This window comes from Pempheris klunzingeri, chromosome 10 (assembly GCF_042242105.1).
Source record: "Pempheris klunzingeri isolate RE-2024b chromosome 10, fPemKlu1.hap1, whole genome shotgun sequence".
Classification (NCBI taxonomy): domain Eukaryota; kingdom Metazoa; phylum Chordata; class Actinopteri; order Acropomatiformes; family Pempheridae; genus Pempheris; species Pempheris klunzingeri.
Window position 1 is genome coordinate 10,102,590 of NC_092021.1, and position 19,552 is coordinate 10,122,141.

The following is a 19,552-nucleotide window of genomic DNA, read 5'->3' on the forward strand; positions in this document are numbered from 1 at the left end:
TGGGGGAGATGGGGGGGTGGGGGGGGTCTGAGGACCTTTGAAAGGGACCATAAATTGAGAAGAGAGGGCACTCTTTCCCTGGCATTGTGAAGGGTGAGGGGACATCAGTTCAAAATTTCAGATTTACTTTTCCCTTCCGTCCCTCCGGATCCATCCAACCATTCATCCACCCCCCACCCCAAACCCCAGCCCTCCTCCTCCCTTTTGTGCTCCAGTAGTCAAGCACTGCCGGGGAGTTCCCTGACATCCAAAGGTATGTGGGTGTGCATCTGGGTGTGTGTGTACGCTGTGAATGATAAACGGGACGAGGGAGGTCACAAGATGGCACAGTGGAACCTGTGGGAACCTGCGGAGCGTTCTGCTCTCCACTTCATCTTCTTTTTCTTTTTCTGGTTTCGCTCTGGGACCTGTTGTCTGTGGGTGTGGAGAAAGGAAAACAACATGGGAGAAACAGTTTTACAACATTATCTCAACTCAGGATTAATGTACTATTTTTTTCTGACACTTTCCAGTACAATAATCCTGCCAGAGCTACTTCTAGGTTCATATTCACCATACACATATTAGAGTGCTGCTGATCTTCTTAATATACTCTTGGTAAGAAAGCAAAATAGAGCATTGCCCACAATGAACAGGTTTTTTTTTTTAACTTAATTTTCTTTTTTCACATGCATGTTTTTATATCTATTGTCTGCACAATTAAATCCAGCAACTACTGTTTAAGTCACAGTTACAGCAGCAGCTGTACAAGTCATACTAAGCTTTGTGCCAATAAATACAATGTGTTGACTCTTAGAGGATGGTTTGCTACAACTTTTCCGAAGTCAAATTCAAGCACTTTTCAGCATTTTCGAGGTGCATTTTCAAGGTTTTCCAGCAGCTTACAGCACTGATAAATTGAATATACTAAAATCGATTAGCAAACTAATCAGTCAGATAGAGATTTATTATATCAATGCAATAAAAATTAAAAGCACTTTCAAATACTCTATTTAAAATTCAAGCACTTCACAAACCTTGAAGTGACCATATTAAAATCAAGCAATTTCAGGGGCTTCCAGCACCCATATGAACCCTGTAGAAAATTTACACTAAAAAATCTTGAAGGCACATGATTGAATTCAAAGACACTTTCTGCCTGAACTGCTGATGCATCAGTGAGGAAAAAAGCACAATCATTATTTCTGTATCCGCCCTCTGGATAAAGCCTGGCTGTCTACAGTCTGACCACAAGGGCGCAATGTTGATCCATCGATTAACAGAGGAGCTTCCTTGTGAGCCACATACAGATGTGACACGGAGCTGGAGAACTCTCCCTAATATGGATTATTTCCTTTTTAGAAATACAGAGTTGAGTACAGCTGTGTATTTAGGTGCCCTAAAACAGTGCCACATGCCTACTTGTTGCTTATTGGTCCTTGCAACAAGAGAAAGACTGCAAATAGAATATGACTACATGCAAAACCTGGAACACGAACCAAATTCTTCAGAAATTGCATGTGTCAAGACAGGAAATAGCTCTGGGATTTTTTTTTTTGTTGCTTTTCCACTCTTCCTAAAAACACTTTCACTGCCCTAAGAGCAAAGCACCCTCTGACCTCTAAAGAAGTGAAACACAAAGTGACAGTTTTATTAAATGTAATGACTGTATTTAAAAGAACGGAGTCCTGACAGTCAGTCACTATTGTCCGAGGGCAGTTCAAGGCCTTTATCTCCTCACAATACGAGAATGAACAAAACTGAGCCAGGAGTTACCTTATAACACGAACCAGCTCGTGAAAGGCTTTGTCCACATTCATTGGAGGATCCTTGGCACTGGTTTCAATATAGGTTATCTGAAGAGACAGGCAGAAATATTTCTTAGAATAGAATAAAACAACCAAGCCCTACATGGTTAAGAAAAAATAAGGATAACTTAACAGTGGCCTGATGACCTGGATCCAGTAGAAAGTCACATGAAAGACAGAACCTGCATCAGTGAAAACACTAATTAAAAGCATAAATATCATTAATTTGATCTCACTACACACAGAGTGACACAGAGGTTCTCTCACGCATGACGACCAGTCATAGTAATTACACTGATGAATCTACTGTGTCTGATGCTAGTCAGTATGTAAACAGACCTGAGTGTTCCTCGCCAGGCTGCCTATGATCACTTCAAAATTGAAAAAAGGGCCCTCTGAATCCAAATAAAAAGAGGGAAAAAAGCCCCAGACGTCACCTCAGAGGAAGTACAGGATGCAGCATTAGTGAGCTGTCATTTTCCCTGAATCCTGCTTTTTGCCCTTCTAATGGTCATGCTGTGTTCACTGACAAAATGTCCACATGAAGCCAGTTAACTTTGTAAACAGATCTTTTTCTCTCCCTTACAGCCTTTTCTCCAGGCTAATGTCTTTTTACCAGAGCTTTTCCAAAGCAGCTCTAGAGTGTGTAAATCTTAAAACACCAGCTTGGGTTCTAAAATGTGTGCGGGGTAATCTGAGCGTTTGTCATACTTAGTTCAGTTGTCCAACAACAGAAGTAGACAAATATGTAAAGAACAACTTTATCGCAGAGAACTCACAATTGCTGGATTCCCCAAAGAAGTTGATTAATTGCAGGAGATATAGAATTTTTTTTCACCCAGTAACAATGATCAATTGTTTCAGATACAACCAGTAAAGGGTTAACTACTGTAGGCAGGTCCAATGTGGGGGCAGGTGAAATAGCACGGTCCTCGATTGGCTCGGAAAGGCTGTTTACAAATGGGCCACCATCTGATTGGACTAAACTCCCAGCAAGCTTGTCTGGCAGATACTGTTGTAACAACGCAGCTGCTCTCTACAGGGATAGAGGGAAACTTTCCTTCTCTAAATACCTTATTCTGTTTATTCAAAAAGGTTATATATGACGTTCAGCATGTCAGACCGATGCACATCTGCACCAGCGGCACTGGCTCCGAGGTCGGGTCTCTCGCTCGATCTCGTTCGTTCTGGACACAACGAAGTTCACAGTACACCACCACGGAGCCCAAGAACAAGTGCGAGCTGCTGCTCAGCTGCAAACTGTCCTTCGGGGAAGTAAAGGCCCTGACACACCAAGCTGTCAGCAAATGTCAGGCCGTCAGCAAGCGTCCATTTCCCCTAGTTTTTGCTGTGTGTCCTGCATCATCGGCACTAGTTAGACCACAGCCGGCAGCTTTTCAGCCGAATTGGTTTAAATCAGCTGTGGAGCCTCTTGGTGAAAGAGATCATTCTGACAGGCACGGGAAGAGAAAAAGAAGTGACAAAACCACCTGTGATGAGCGAGAGTGGTGTGAAAATGGGAAACTGGTAAGCAAATGCTGCTGTGTATACCCAAGGTCTTCCGGTTTCCTTTTTTGAATGACAAAAACAGACCACCACCTGCTGGTATGGAGAGATTTTTCTTTTCTTGTCTTTTCTTTTCTTTAACTAGGTGAAGAACATGCCTGCTAGTTGGCTGTTGGCTGCAGTCTGCAGTTGTCCTTTGATGTCGGTTCTGTTTGTACAGGCCTTCATGTGGGCCTTAATGCAGTAACATTAGCACAGTACAGCTATGACAGGTTGTCAGTCTGAGGTTTTGTACCGTAGACTGTTCAGACTTTCAACATACATTTTACCCTAACAGCATATCTGCTGTAGATGAATAGACCTGTAGATACATGGAGTCACTCAGCTACAACAATGCACAGTGTCTACTAGTGGTCTTGATAGTCAACTACTCTGTGAAACCCCTCTTATGCAGGTGAACCTGCATTAAAACACATTCCAAGTGACCACAGAGAGCAGGAGGACACTGAACAGATGTGTAACAGGCTGTCAATCTGCAGAGTAACTGGCCATATGTGAAACCTAGTCAGAGGGGCTGTGGCAGCAAAGTTAAGGAGCCACTTTTCTTAGTTTCTAATTCTTTCTGTGATCACGCATTTTAAACACTGATACAGCCGATAATCAACCTGTTCCGACTTTGCAGGTTTTTTTGTTTGCAAAACTGAAAAGATTTATCTGTCTTTATGCTGTGCAGGTGTTTCACTGTGGACATAAGGCTCTACAAAAGCAACAACTCTGAGTGGACACAAATTGTTTTCACATGAAGTTTTAAAATTCACACAGCTTAATATCGGCGTGCTCTGAGTCTGTATTGTCAAGCTTTTTGTTACATCTGTTACATCTGTAAGAGCGAATATATCTGAATTTACAACGTACTCTTTAGCCGCAGCAACCACATTAAACTTTCATTTTTTTATTTCGGTTTGACTTTTATTCGGATTTTGGATTTAATTATTTCAGATACAAGGACAGACCTCAGCACGCAATGGTCTTTCCTCTCACTGCTATTTCGGAAATACTTTCATGGTCTTTAGTCTCTGTGGTGCACATTGGCACATGTAAAAACTGTGTTAGAAACAAGGTTAGATATGAAATCAAGTTACTGCAAAAAGCCTGCAATCAGTGAAGGACAAGTGCATACGGACAGGTTCATTACTTACGTTATGTTTTGCAGCCATCTCTTGGCCTTGGTCTGTGGTGATTTTTCTCAGGTGGACCAAGTCCACTTTGTTTGCCACCAGCACCATGGGGAAGGCCTCCCTGAGAGGAAAAGCACACACACAACCTCGGGTATTCCTGTATAACTGAATAGTGAATGTCCAAACCTGCAGTGGTTTCAAAGAGTGTCTGACGGTCTCTCATGATCTAGAGACTATTTGAAAGACTTGATAGGTTTAAATTTAGAAGAGCATCACATGCTACACAAATGATCTGAGAGGTGTCGGATTTATGCAACACTCAAATCTTCAGTAGAGCACCACATGCAGACAAACAGCACATTTGCTCAGTTCCACTTTCTATTTTTATTCCATCTCAAGCTCAGTCACTGTCAGAGAACAGATGCGCTCTCATCAGTCACGACCGACGTTCACAACACACTGAGGAACAAATATTGGAAACAAATCTGATGCCCAACTGGTCAGCAGCTTGAGGAAAGTGAAGCAAAAAATCCTAATCATTAACCGTTCGAACCCTGAAGCACATGGCAACGCTACCTGTTGGTGCCGACTGAAGCATGTCTGCTGAGTCAGCAATATGCAAACTGGCCCAACTGCTGCAGGCAAAGTTTGGCCTGGGCCTCTGTGACTCATTTCTTACTGGGTCTTACAAGTTTGGGCCAAGATTTCTATTGGTTCTAACATTTTAGACAGAAAATGCAGCACAATCACAGGAATGGAATTCAAAAGGGCAAACAACATTAGTGGTCAGAAAGTCCCTGGTTTTTACCATGTTGACTAATACATCTGACAGAGGTGCTTCCTCTTTTGGTAACTTTGACTAACTTTACCCCAGTTGTGCACACAGAGATTTTCAATGCGATGGTTGACTGTTTTGGACATTTTGGGTGCATTCTCTTCCAAATCTGGTTAATGTCAACTGGGACACACTTAGGGCTTGTTTAGCTACAACAAGTCTGCCGACTGACACCTGAATAGACTCACTTCAGTGGCGATGCTGTGTTTCTAAATTGCAGCAATTACCATTGTGAGATAACCAATAATCAATAGATGAAACTAAAAAGCACAAAAAGAAGACACAGGTTGTGAGAAAAAAATCTGTTCCTTAAACAGGTTAGATAGATGACGTATAGTAATCAAATAAGTACTTCATGCATTTAATGTTTTAGGACATCAAAATGCCAGGCTGCTGTCAGCTGGAGCTCTCTGTGTTTGTCTCCTCTATCCTGGGAAGATTCATTTTTTTCAAAGGGACATATTCACCGGTCATTCAGTGATTTGATTATCAAATTATTCAATCATTTAATCATCATTAAATCATATAATGACATAGTTTAGTTTAAGAATTAACATGAGGCTTGTATAAACAGCAGAGATGCCCAGTCATACTTGTTGTGTTTGTGTTCAGCTGAGCTGTTGTAACCTACCTGTCTTTGACCCGTAGTATGAGTTGATGGAATCGGTCAACATGTTCAAAGCTGGCCTTGTCTGTCACGGAGAAAACGATGAGGAAGCCATCTCCTGTCCTCATATACTGCTCCCTCATGGCACTGAACTCCTCCTGGCCGGCTGTGTCCAGCACTGAGAAGACACAGGAACAAAACTGTATCGCTTTCCACGGAAGGGTCGAATTCGCACACCCACATGATATACATATTAAGCATGTGCTTAAGTATTAGAATTCTGATTACTTTTCCTGTTACATATAAACACCACCCTCTTTTTATCTTTTTTCTTCTTGTTCTGCCTACACACCTGATTCAACTGAGAATGATTTATCAGACTGGGACTGAGCCATTCCAGTATCGGTACTGGGTAACGATCCTGACGTAATTCACTCATTGGATGTGTAATGATGCAATATTAGCACAAATGTTGTTGTAGCACGAATTAATCAATGAATTAGTAATGAAACAGTAGACAGAGAGAGCGCCTTGCTTGGGTCACATATGGTACGAAGTGGCCGGAGCAGGATGCCTCAATATGAACTTGTTCACGCCACCGTATCTGGCTGATCTTTGGCCTGTGCCCTTACCTGGCCTCTCTCATGTGCCATGTCTCTGCCAGAGAGACACAGAAATACTCATGAAGCAGCATTAAATCTAGAAGGTGGTGGTGATCATTATACTTCGCTTTCATGAAACAAGTCCCATCATCAACCCTGGTTCCCGGCCACACCCTGTACTTAATGGGAGAGGTGGCTGACATCCGCCCTCCTGCTGCTGTAAATCTTCTTGTCTGTAATATACACCGACTGGTTGAGGATGGACACCACCGGCTCGTCATCACCCAGTTCTTTGGCATCAGCTCTTTGAAACTCTCTAATTACTTTTGAACTCGTGTATAGAAATATAGTACTTACTTAGTAGTTGATAATGCGTTGCTAAGCTCCTGATTTGTTTTTTCAAAACATTAATGGAGACGCCATAAAAATTTGCACTCCTGTTTGTATGTGAAGCCCACACATCCTACAGATCAAATAAACCGCTTCAGAATATATTCACATTTTAAACATATTGGTAGTCTATATCTTTTGCTCTTTTTATAAGGTCTGCTGTGTGGTTTACTACAGCCTCACATAACCTTACACATCATCATCGCCAATACAACAACAACAACAACAACAACAACAACAACGTCAAGACAGGAAAAGAAGTATTTTGTCAACAGATATCCAAATGCAGGTGTTGGAATCAGATCAGAACAGAAAGACATTTGTAGATTTTGTCGACCCTGCCACCCAGTGACCTTTTTCTTTGAGCGTCGCCTTCAGGCCTTGGCGACCTTTAGCTAACACCGGTGTCAGAACAGTGTTCAGGCCTTGGCAGAGGTTATCAGTTGTCAATACTTCATCAGTGGTTTTCTAACTATTTCCAGAGCTTTCTCCCACATGCAACAGCCGTAGCATTGCCTTTTTTCTAAATGTGTTTGTTCCGTCAGGGTGCTGTTCTGTGGTTAGCTCAGCGTAGGAAACCGTGACCACAGGAATGTAGTTAAACGCTAAAAACAAACACAACTGTTCAATCGGTGGTCAATGAGAAAATACATAAAATAGAAGATTAGCATGTAGAGATCTGATCACTCCCAGCATTTCAACTCACCATCCAGTATCGCCCACTGTCCATCTATCTCCGTGTGTTTCAGATATGAGTCCTCTATCGTGGGGTCGTAGTCTGGCACAAAGATCTTCTGGAAAAATTGGATTGTGAGGGCACTCTTCCCAACACCACCATCCCCCACCACCACCAGCTTGTACGTTGGCAGGTTGTCACTTGGCACAGCGCTGGTTGCCATGGCTACCTAAACAGCGGTGGTAAAGGTGGGAAGTAGGCTAGTAGGTGGTTGATGAGACACTCCGGGCTGCAATGGAGGAGAGAGAGCGAGAGATAGAGAGAGAGCGAGTGAATAAATAGTGGGGAGGGACAACAGAGAGAGAGGGAGACAGAACAAGGGAGAGGGGTGTTAAGGTTTTTTTTTGTTGCAGCTGCTTTTTCATCACCATGGAGACCACAGCTAGAAGTTGTGGATCAAAGCAGAAAAATGAAAAAAAAAAAAAAGCCCATGCAAGAGAGTTCAGCACCCTGTAAGCCCACCTACACCACATATTTTCATAGCTGGTTTCACAGTAACTGTTGCGCCCACCAGAGAAAGACAACAAGCTGAGTGACAGCTGTATGTGGCTTTGTGACATGACAGAAAAAGTTACTGATGTTAAAGTTGAACAGAGACGGAAGCTGGTGTTTTTCAAGTCTCTCTAATATACTCAGTCCACACCATATTATTATTTTAACTGTACTTTACTAATTATGACTTACTTAAATTATACTTATACACCTATTAAAACACTTCCAAAAATTGCTTGTTTGCCTTTTTTGGATCCATTTTAAATCAGGATTTTTTTTTTTTTTTGAAAAAGCTAGATAGAGGTTATGTCATCCAGTGGTGCCTGAAGCTTGAGTAGGTGTTTGAGTAGGTGGCCACTACTCCACTGTTATACTACTAAAGGGAGCAGAGAGATCAACAGACAGACAGACAGATTAAACACGTCACCCACGTCCACCAAAGCTCCACATAGTTTCTCAGCTGAAAAGGCCAGGTGCTGCTCCTCAAAATGCACAGCTGGGAGCTCTTACGAGCGCTTTGGAGGTTCAGCGTTTTTTCAGCTGAGACGCTGTGGTTGCTATGATACAGAATATCCCCGGAAGTACAACTGTCGGCACCAGGTACAGTGCTTGCGCAGCATTATTTTTATGTTGATACTGTACTAGTACAGGGATGTCATCTATTTCAGACCAATGGTTTCCCACTGATCTGCTGGTGGCGGTGACATGTTATGCATGATATGCTGCATTGCTCCAGCAAAGACTTGAAAGACTGCTGTGCAAATATCAGCTTTGCAAGTGTTGTATGAGGAAGGAAGTGTGTTCCATACATGTTATAGAGCTCCAGGACAAACACAGTGGTGAGCAACACTTAATGTAAACGTAAATGGAGGGAACGCCTGCAAGCTAGTTGGGGCAGACAACTCAAGCTGCTCTGCTACACACATGGCATGTCTCGGTCTCCATACCATGCAACAAATGCACCTTCCGATTTGGCAGTCTATCTAAACTGCAAAATTGCACCAGTATTGCTGCCACACCACCACCCCAGCATCCACCTGTGACTGATCTTCTGTTAGGGCACCTTTAAGTTACTGCTAATGCAAAGCAAATATTCCCTGCAGCTTCTGCTTCATATCAAGAGCTCAAACAAGGAAAACAACCAGGCTTTTATTGTGAAGATTAGCACCTTACTGCTATTATAATGAGAGTTGGTTTACCAATATCAAACAGCATTCTAATTTTTTTTGTAAACTGGCGTGTTTTAAATGTAGTAAAGTAAATATAGTAAAATAGTAGAAGAAGCAGCAGCCACAATAAAATTGGTTGGGCTAAGGGTTGTTGCTTATTGTCCTGCTGTATAAAAAAAAACACTTTTCTCACGTCATTGCCTCTAATTATAGTCACTCTCAGAATGGATCATATCACAACAGTATGGAAAAGTGGCTGAAGCAAGCCTTGGCGAGCCTGGTTTGGCCTTGCAGCAGAAACCAGGCAAATGACGTCGGCTCCCAGTGGCCCACTGTGACCACAGAGCCAGCAGAGAAATACGATGGCTTCAATACCGACGGATAGCTGTAGTTTGTAATTATGGCTTTTGGAAAACAAAAATAAACATCCATCTCGCTAGAATATGAGAGGTTTAACAGAAGAGCGGAGGATCTTTTCACAAGGGAAGTGCAGTAGAGGCACAATTTAAAAAGAAATTCTATTTAAACATTTGCAGATGATTCAGATACAGTCTGTACTTACACCTCAGGGGAACAGCTTGTACAGTACTCACCAAATGTGTCCGATTCTGCTCTTTTTCTTACAGTAATACCGAACGGTTAAAAGCACAAAAGGTGATGACACAGCAGCTTAATATGTGTCATGCTACGTCATGCTGTTATGGCAAATAACTCACACCACAGCTGGCCACAAAGAGGGACAGAGCTGCAGGAAGAGCGGGACATGGGAGGGAAGCAGGAGAGGAGGGTGAGAGAAATCGGAAACAGACGAGTGAGGAAGAGGAAGCAAGGGCGCGTGAGGACAAAGTTGATAGAAATGTTACGATGTGTTGTTCGGCCCATACAATACACGCTTCGATTTTGCAGTATATTTGGCCAGTTTTATTTCTCCTTCTACACAATGTGGATAGCTCTGCTTCCAGTGTTTGCAATAACTTTATCATTATCCAATTCCGCTGATCAACTATTGATGATGGTAACAGACAGAGAAACGTAATGAAGCAACAAAGGAAGAGTGCACAGATAGCAAACATGGATATAAACAATCTATGATTTCTAATACTTTAAATCTAATTTGTAAATGTTTTTTGAGGAAATCCATTCATCATTGTAAGGCCTCAGGGAAACACCGCATGTCAGTGAGAAACACTGAATGTAAATGTGACAAGGGAAAGATCTAAATGTTCACTGTGATGAATAACGTATCTGAAGCGAGCTTCCACTAGTCTCAGCAAATCTATTTCTATACACCACTGATTTAAACTTAAAACAATTGCTGCAAGGAAGGTCAGAGATCCATAAATGTATGGTTTATAAGCGGTTTGTTCATAAAACAACACTCACACTTTTTTTTTGCTCTAATTAAACCGTAGAAAGAGTTAAAAGCAGACAAAAAAACCCACATTCACTCACTACTAGCAGAACAAGCTCACCACCCGCCCACCCACACACCCACGCGCCCATTCCTCCTTCATCCACCAGGAAACAGCTGTCAGCTGGCTACAGTCCATCCTTTCCTGCCCTGCACAATGGAGGGAAGGAAGATGTTTCCTTCCCTTCCAAAGACCAGCCAGCAAATCAGCCAGCCAGGTCAAGCCAAGAATTTCCAAGTCAAATTCCCAACGTTGAAAAGCCTCTTCAGTCAGTTAGTTAGCTGGCTGTCATGAAGTCACAAAGTAAAAGTCTATGTCAATATAGCATTTCACAAGCCACCGCTTTACAGGAAATCAACATAGAAAAGCGTTTTTAGAGGAGATTTTGATGTCCGTCACTCGTACGTCTTACAGAACACGGTTTTTAAGCTCAGAGTCTACTGTTGAGGCGTTTAGTGCACGGACAGCTGCTTAAATTACACAAAAACAGCATTCTGGGCTGAAACACAAAAGCACAACGGCTTGAGAAACACCATGAAATCACAGTACCTGCTACCAGTTGTGGTCTTCACAGCAGTCGTGCCTGGCGTGGCTTGGCCAAAGTCAAATCAGGTCACAACCTTGTAAGGTGTGACAGCCTCTCCCTGGGTGAGTCAACTTGGTGCAGTGCACAATTCTCTGAAATGTCACTCATCATTCTGTGAGACTAAAATAATCCCCAGACACCAGTCTGAACCAAAATCCTTTGGGAGTGGAAGCTTGGTAGAGGAAATGTTTCTATGAGTCCTGCCAAACTTCTCATCTGCCGAGTCATCTGGTCAATGTAGCTGACTATATGTCTTGACAAAACAATATTTCAGAGGGCTGCCCAAGGCTGCAAAGGACATGCAGTGTTGCTCACATGTCCACACTGCCAATTAATCTGCATCCTTCCCTCATAGTTTTGGTCTTTCGTCCACTCTGAGCTGACTTTTCCCACCCCACTTTTCGTACACTCTGCATTTGAAAACGCCTGACTTGTGTTGTATGATGGATGGGAGAAATGGCACTTATCCAACACAGTTATGAATAGCTGCCAACTCTCACTGATCCGTCTGATTGAATATGTTTATGAAACAGAACCATTAATAAGATAACTGTCTGACACCTAGTGCTCGTTGTAATTGCCTTTTATCTATGTCAACAGCTCATCATGTGATCTGATTTAATAATATGATAGCATATCTGTGTTTATTTATGTCACCCAACTTGAAGCATAAAGTAGTGCTTAGATTAAGGGCCTAAACCCTCCAGTGCAGAAATTACTGTTGAAAATTAGCCTCAATAAGTAAGTACACATTCAAATTATTATTATTAGTGTATGTGAACACATCAAAAAAGAATAAGCAACTCTGTGTCAGAGAAATTACATTTATATACTATTGATTTGAAGCAGCAAATTGCAGACCACATTATGTTTATTAACATAATGAGACAGAAATGTTGTAACATATCTGGCAAGTCTTCAGTTAATACTGAAGATACACAAAGCTATTGGACAACTTGTAGCACACACTGGATGTGCTGTAGTGTGGCATGTGTGTTTATCACGCTGACATGCAGAGTTACTGTAACTGCCTACTTATCAAAACTAATAAAATAGCTAAATAACTGGAATAAAGTTGCCCTCCTGCTTCATACTGTGTGTGTGTGTGTGTGTGTGTGTGTTGTTGGTTTTTTTGGTGTTGTATAAGCACAAAATACAACCCTTAGTTACCCTTGGTGGTGTGTATATCAACAGTTTGTGCCAAACTGACCTACTTCTAGCTACGGGCTAACGTTAGCTCTCTGCTGCTCTGCTGTAAAAAGATATGGTTAAAAGCAGCCAAGCTTTAAAAAGTGCATTAAAGATACAAAGTCTGATAGCTCTATAAAAACCACTCCAGCAACAGTCAATTATTATCAACGATATCAAAATAGTCGTTAGTTGCAGCCCCGATGTAAATGGTTAAATACAGTTTCTTTTGTATGTTGTTTCACTTGTTTCCTCACCTGAAGAGAGAATCTTTACAGCTGTGACTAACCAGGGAATATAATACATTTCTCCTCATCCAATGTGACAGCTAGAAGACTAAAGAAGAGAATAACCCAGTGACATATTCTGTTAATTTGCAATGCCCCCCCCTGCCCCACACACACCAACATTAGTGTGCTTTAGACTACATATTTTGTCATCACCGTGCCTCCATAAGCCTCTCTGGGCTCTTGAGAAGAGGCTAGCTGCTGCCTTGAGAAAGGATAAAGGGACTTCCCTCTTCACATGGGAACAAAGCAGCAACATAAATCACAGGGCTGGAACGAGGAGGAACACAGTGGTGCACACCCTGGCCTGTACTGTAGTGTTGATATCAACACTCATCGATCATTCAGAGGAGGTGTTGGGACGCAGTTCACCGAGTTCAAAATATAAGAAAGTTCTTATGCTGCTGTTGAGTGACAGACTAGTCTGACTCCACCCTTATGTTTTTTTTCTTGGATTGAGAACTGATGAGATCTTTTATTTTATCTTTACAAACCTCAAAAAAAAACATTTAAGAAATGGGTGGTATCATTTTGTGAACTGTCACAGTCCACTAGATATACTTTCTTATATACTGAAACCCTGACTTTTTGGAACTGGATTTTCAACCTGAAAGAAGCAGGTTGCTGGTTCCTCTCAACAAGTCATCTGAAGTCTGTGAGCTGGGGTGAATATAGAAAGGACCAAAACATTTCTTTACCACCATCAATATTGGCAATATTCTTCAATGTGGACAAAAATGTGATGCATGTCGATATATTACTAGTCACACAGCCCTAATTCATCCACCATGCCTGCCAACATGGCATCAGATCAACTTAATAGATGTTTTCTTCACATTATAATATGGCTCTCTAGATGAAGATGGCTCTCTTCTTCAAACAAGTACAAATTCGGTGTGCAGTAGAATAAAATCTGCCCAACTGAGCCCGTTTCCTGACCTTTGAATGAATGTGCAATGATTTGTATGAACGCATACATATTTGTTAATCCAACTTTTACATTTTGTACAAACACATACAAACAATGATATATGCTGTGTCCATACGTATTAGTTGCAATAATACAGTTTCAAATGTAAAATTGGCTTGTGGAGTGTAGAGAAAAATTTTCACTGTGTTTCAGATTTGCAATTCACAGACTGAAAACTACCAATCGGCACGTCTGCCTACTGAGGTTTCTTCTTCGGTGGTGGAAGACCTAAAGTGTGTCTCTCACTTGTTCTACGGCTCAGTGGGTATGTGGCCTACTGTGCTTCTCCCTTCGCTTGTTGAACGGTTAACGGAATCTAGACCGTGTTTCGAAACTCTCACAAAAAGTTACAAAAGGTTGAAAGTCAGCATTTGAAATCTTGAAATTGAACAAAATTTTGTTAGATTGAAACTAAGTTTTGAGGGTTTGTGTGATTCATTTCTTTCTTTCTGTAAACTAGGTAAGAAAAGTCAGGTGCCCTCACCCCACATTTCACACCCTGTGCAACATTTAACTGAGAGAACAAACACAAATAGTCTAACAGAAGACATTTAAGCTGAGCACATGATTGTGGGTCATCACCAATGACAAACAGTCTCCACCCTCACAGAAAAGTTTTAAAAACTCATTTAGCCATAAATTACACTGATGACTTTTTCACGCCATGTTACACATTTACCATTTATAAAGGCTGCCATTCAAACACAAATAACACACACATCCCAAATATCTTACTAATGTACTGTGGCTTGCTGGGGGCTTTTCCATTCATCCTTTCTGATCATTTTAGCTTTTTTCTGGCTATTTAGAAATTTCTAGCAGTACACATGATGTCACCAAGTGAACCACCACAAGGCATCGGCAAAACTGCATGAATGAATGATTATTAGGGATAGTACAAAAAAGTCAACTCGGTATTGCCCTTTTTATGATTCTTTACTTTACTTACTATGCCTGAGCAATATTTTAGTCTATGCAGAGGTGGAAAGAAGTTACTGCTTTTATTGTTGTCTATGAGAGACGTGACATCATATCCACTCAAGAAAAACAAAGCCAAGGCAAGAAAGCTGATGATGATGGGCATCCACGGGTACTCAACCTGCATCTTCTCATTTTAAATCCAAAATACGTGGATAACTTTGTCCCAGCTCATGGGAGCAAGATGGAGCCAACGCCTAAGCATGACATTAGCACTCACTCTACAGTTTACACTTCCACCCCCCCAGAGAGAGAGGAGAGGAGGAGACTTAGTGTCTCTCTTTCCCCATATTCCCACTATCAGCCACCACTATGTGTTCGAGGTCACGTCTATGCTCACCAGTGTTAACGATCAGGAGTGCTAGTGGTGCTGCCGAGGAGAAAGTCCTTGATTGTTTTTAGAAATATGATACAGTCTGTAGAAGTGTGTGATTCAACTTTTTACTCATGGCCCAGTGTTAAAAAAATGTTTTTAAAAAATTGCAATAAATCGTGATATCAAATCGCACCCAACTAAGAGAACCATCCTTCGTGGTTTTCAGCCCCCCGTCGCTAGGAATTCCTCATACAATAACCTTGGAATGCATCCCATGTATTATCCCGTCTGTAAGTTACTACAGGGATTTGTGATGCTATGTGTATTCTCTGTGTTGTCAGGTATGAGAAGGCCACTTTGCTGTTTCCAATATTCTCCTCTTCACATGAATAACTTGTGGGTTTTAGTTTTAACTTTGGGGTTAAAGTGCATCTTACTGGCATTGGAAGGTTTTCAGCCTCCCATCATCCATCAGTTCCTGATAATGGACACCTCATCGGGCAATATCCCTCACATAACCTACCAGTAGTCTATGGCATTTCTCATACACATTAGACACCACTAACAGCACTCAATCATGGCCAGAAAGGTCAAAAAGGGAGTTGCTAGTGTGGTTGCTGTGAATTTGGTGTTTTAACACTTAAGTTCAGATCTGAACCAACCCTTCACAGCACCAAAGTCACACAAGAATGCATAACTAGCTAAGGCAGCATTGGACCAGCAACTCCAATGTTCTGCAAGGTAAAATTACTGTTTTTGCCAATGGAGACTGGTGGCTTTGACGAGAGCCTTATGCGTTGTGTGTTAACACTGTTTTTGTATTAAAGATGATCTGAAATGACATTTGACATTTAAAGAAGTAGTTCAACGCTGGAAAGATGGTATTTTCATAAAACTGGGCTGCCTATGCAGTAGAAAGACGCAGATATTTTTGAAATATCAGCAGTGGTGAGGAGACGATTCAACTGTCTGTGGTGGCGGACATCTCAAAAATGCAGAACTACGATCTTTCACAGAAAAAAAAGCCTGCAAAAATCTAGCAAATGAGCAGGGAGCTCTGGGTGCAGACAACATGGAGGAATGTTAAACGTTGTTCATTTGCATATACTAACCACGCAGTGATGATACAAAGCCAGTTGTAAGCACTGAACTGGAATGAGATACTAACACACATTTACCTGTGGTTTGGCTTCTTTATCTCTACCTCAATGAGTAGGCTATCACTGTCACCATTAAAATACTTGGACCAACTAGGTGTGGTTTAATATGATATACTGTATCTTTTATTGTTATCTTAATATGAGTTCATGCAACACTCATATAAACTCATATATACTCATATAAATACATTCACACGTAGAAGGTGTGATGTCTTCTGTTTTTGCCAGTGAACAGTTCAGTGGTTATCTTTGGCCAAGGGCACCTCAGATGACAAAGAAGAGATCCACACTTCTAATGTATTCTGCTGCTTGATTTTGTCAGGACTGCCTGTAACCTTACTGTCACAAGCCTACTTGTCTACGCTTTTAAATATCTGAGGTGCCACCTGGGCGAGACTCCGCATGCATGCAAGTGACAGTTTTAATCTCACAGCAGTGTTTATTGGGTTGCTCCACGCTGCCGATGCAGAAATATACCACTACAATCCTCCCTCTCCTCATTCTTCAAAAGACACCTAAGTGGTGTACCGAGTGTGTGGCTGAGCGAGAGTGAGAGAAAAGTGGCGGTGAATGTGAGCGGAGCAGAGGAAAAGGTTAGCCGCTAGTTGTCGGTCTGGGGGTAAATGTACAGTGTAAGGCCACAGTGTGTCAGTTCATAAATGCTGCAGCTTCTCAAGACCAAGAAAAGTCTCATCTGTTGTTTCGCCAAGTGCTGGAGGAGAGAATGGATGTGAAGTTAGCCCCACCAAACGTCTCCCCTGTGCCTCCAATTAGGATCTGTTGGCTAAGCAGGAAAGCCTTACAGTAACATTCGGCTGCTATAACTAAATGTATAGGAAGTAACGATAATCACTTGCCTTGGCTGCATGATATTACTTCCTCTTTACTAGGGTTACGAATGCATATAAAATTATATTTACTCTCTAAATCTAACCATGGTAACCATGGAGGGGCTGAGGTTGGTAAAGTTAATTAGCGATGCACACTAGTCTCCTTTAAGCTATTGAGGAGAGGTTTCTTTTTTGATGTGTGTGTGTGTGTATAATTGTGACTTTCCTCCATATATATTGGTTTGGACAGGACATTTGCTTACTGGAGGCAACCAGTAACCTGAGGTAAAGCTGTTTGTTTGTCTTGTGCACAGCTCCTTCCCTTTTCACAGTTTATCTGAGACAATTTACAGAAATATCACTTTGACCAGAATATAAAAACCACAGAATGTCTGCTTAAAGAAAAAGCCTGGTGATATTATATATGTTTCTTATGGTCAATAAATTCCATGAGAAGACCAACATTCACAATGAATTGATCAGCCTGTGGAGCCTGTGAACCTGGGCACTGGAGTTGATTTTGACTCAATCCCATTTCTTTTTTTTTTTTTGACATAATTAGATTTCCCCTGCTCATTATTGTGCACAAATATTGTGTGTGTGGCCTCCAGAGCCCTTCTGGTGCTGGCAGACACATAGAAAGCTCAGGCACAGCGAAAGTGCACTTTGTGAGGGCACCAAAAAGATTTTTCACCTTCACCTTCTTTGCTTGGGCCAACGTTAAAAATTTGAAACTGGCCTAAAAAGACCCCTAAGACCTGATTTCACCACTAGTTGTCACACAGGAATATGATGGGAGCCCATAAATGACCGTGTAGCAGCACCACAACCAGAAAAACTTAGAGGGAACTAGGAATTAGGCCCATAATAGATAGAGATAATAAGCGGAGTCAAAATGAAAGTTGATCTTTGTTTTCAGCGATCACAGCTAACAGGGGAAAATGTTAGCCTCTGCTGTGTGTTTCCCCTCAGATGGAGTTGTAGGGTTGGGCCGGTTTCAGACGACAGATAACTAATAACAAAGATCTGTCTCTTCACTCAGACACTAATGGCTCCGTTTATGCCCTAACAAACAGAATATTGTGTCAATAATGTTGTCATATTGCAATACAAGTTGGATTTAGCACAGGTTGCTGATGTAGGTGTTGCCAACAATGGCAAATACCAGTTCAGTTAAAAGAATTAAACTGGGTTAAGTTCTTACACCGGACCGGACGGGCAAAACCGCAAACCGCCCCGAACCTACCGTCTTCTAGAACTCCATCTGAGGGGAAACACTGCACGGGAATCATTATCCAATAACTAGTAGTACCAAAGCACCTGGGTGGGAAACTCCGCATCTACCAGTCACCCACAGGGTAATTTCCTCTGGTCGAAGGTCACAGTTAAGCTTTAGGGAGATTGTGAGAAAGCATGCAAAAGTCGACTAACCACCACCATCATCATCATCATCATCATCATCACCAGCAGCAGCAGCAGCAGCAGTTTGACATTTCCATGAAGTTATGATGGAAGGATAAAGGGGGATCTGTCCCTTGACAGCCAAATTATGTGGTGATTTCACTTTGCTATTAATAGTGATTAATGTGTGTATTTGAGTGTGAGCCTGTGTGTGTGTGTGTGTGTGTGTGTGTGTGTGTGTGTGTGTGTGTGTGTGTGCAGACTGAATGGAGCTTCTGAATGATCTCATCCTATGATTTGATACATGAAGAATCCCTCTGTTCTCTCTGTCCAGCGGTTCACTGTGCACACCACTGGACACCCCTGTGTGTGTGTGTGTGTGTGTGTGTGTGTGTGTGTGTGTGTGTGTGTGTGTGTGTGTGTGTGTGTGTGTGTGTGTGTGTGTGTGTGTGTGTACAGTACACAGCTGTTGGAAACACCCTGGTGAAACACTGCATATGTAGCAGAAGGTTTCGTGATGGCCTCTGACGGACGATAAAAGACGAGCACTGTGTTTTTGTTTCTTCCCCACGGGAACATTTCTGACACACACACAGAGACAAGGCCCGTCTGTGTGTGTGTGTGTGTGTGTGTGTGTGTGTGTGTGTGTGTGTGTGAGCGGCCGTATGGAAAACCGACAGTAGCCGCCCCTGAATAACGGACCTCGGCGGCTTCATCTCTCTCTTGAAGTTTGCAGCAGAAAGGAATTTCCGCAAAAGGGATGCGGTCGTTGGTGTCGCTAATTAAACCGAGCTAACTTCCCTCTGACTGTCCACGGCGCTGTCACGGGTCCAAATCCAGCGGTGACAGCGAGCTAGGCTACAGTGAGCTGCAGACACAGTCGGACTAGTTGAGGCTTTCACATTAAGGCTAAGTGTTGCCCGCACTGTCCGTGAAAACACACGCCCGCATTCACGACCTCTCCTCTGTCAGCGGGGAAGCTACTCACCGATAGGAGCCTGGCTGCGGTGAACACAAAGAAACACGTCCTCACGCCGACATATTCCTCCTCATGTCCCTCTTTCTCGGCTTCAAACCACCGCCGCCCTTTCGCCACAGACGGGAGTGTGCGCCCCACATCTG

At 42.3% G+C, this 19,552-nt stretch overlaps 1 protein-coding gene across 1 annotated transcript; it reads right to left on the bottom strand.

The window, feature by feature from the left end:
• Positions 1–214: 214 nt before the first annotated feature.
• Positions 215–19,529, bottom strand: mrasa (muscle RAS oncogene homolog a). Its single transcript, XM_070837659.1, has 6 exons — positions 19,419–19,529; positions 7,612–7,870; positions 5,938–6,091; positions 4,493–4,592; positions 1,756–1,835; positions 215–414 (listed from the first exon to the last, which is right to left on the bottom strand). The coding sequence occupies exons 2-6, from the start codon at positions 7,802–7,804 to the stop codon at positions 315–317; spliced, it is 627 nt and encodes a 208-aa protein (XP_070693760.1). The 5' UTR covers positions 7,805–7,870; positions 19,419–19,529; the 3' UTR covers positions 215–314.
• Between the last annotated feature and the right edge of the window lie 23 nt (positions 19,530–19,552).

Excerpts from the sequence above, each read along its gene's own strand:
- mrasa (XM_070837659.1), bottom strand. The coding sequence starts at position 7,804 with ATGGCAACCAGCGCTGTGCCAAGTGACAACCTGCCAACGTACAAGCTG. Across the intron at positions 4,593-5,937 it reads ATACTACGGGTCAAAGACAG|GGAGGCCTTCCCCATGGTGC; the intron begins GTAGGTTACAAC and ends TTTTCCTCTCAG. Across the intron at positions 1,836-4,492 it reads AGATGGCTGCAAAACATAAC|ATAACCTATATTGAAACCAG; the intron begins GTAAGTAATGAA and ends CTGTCTCTTCAG.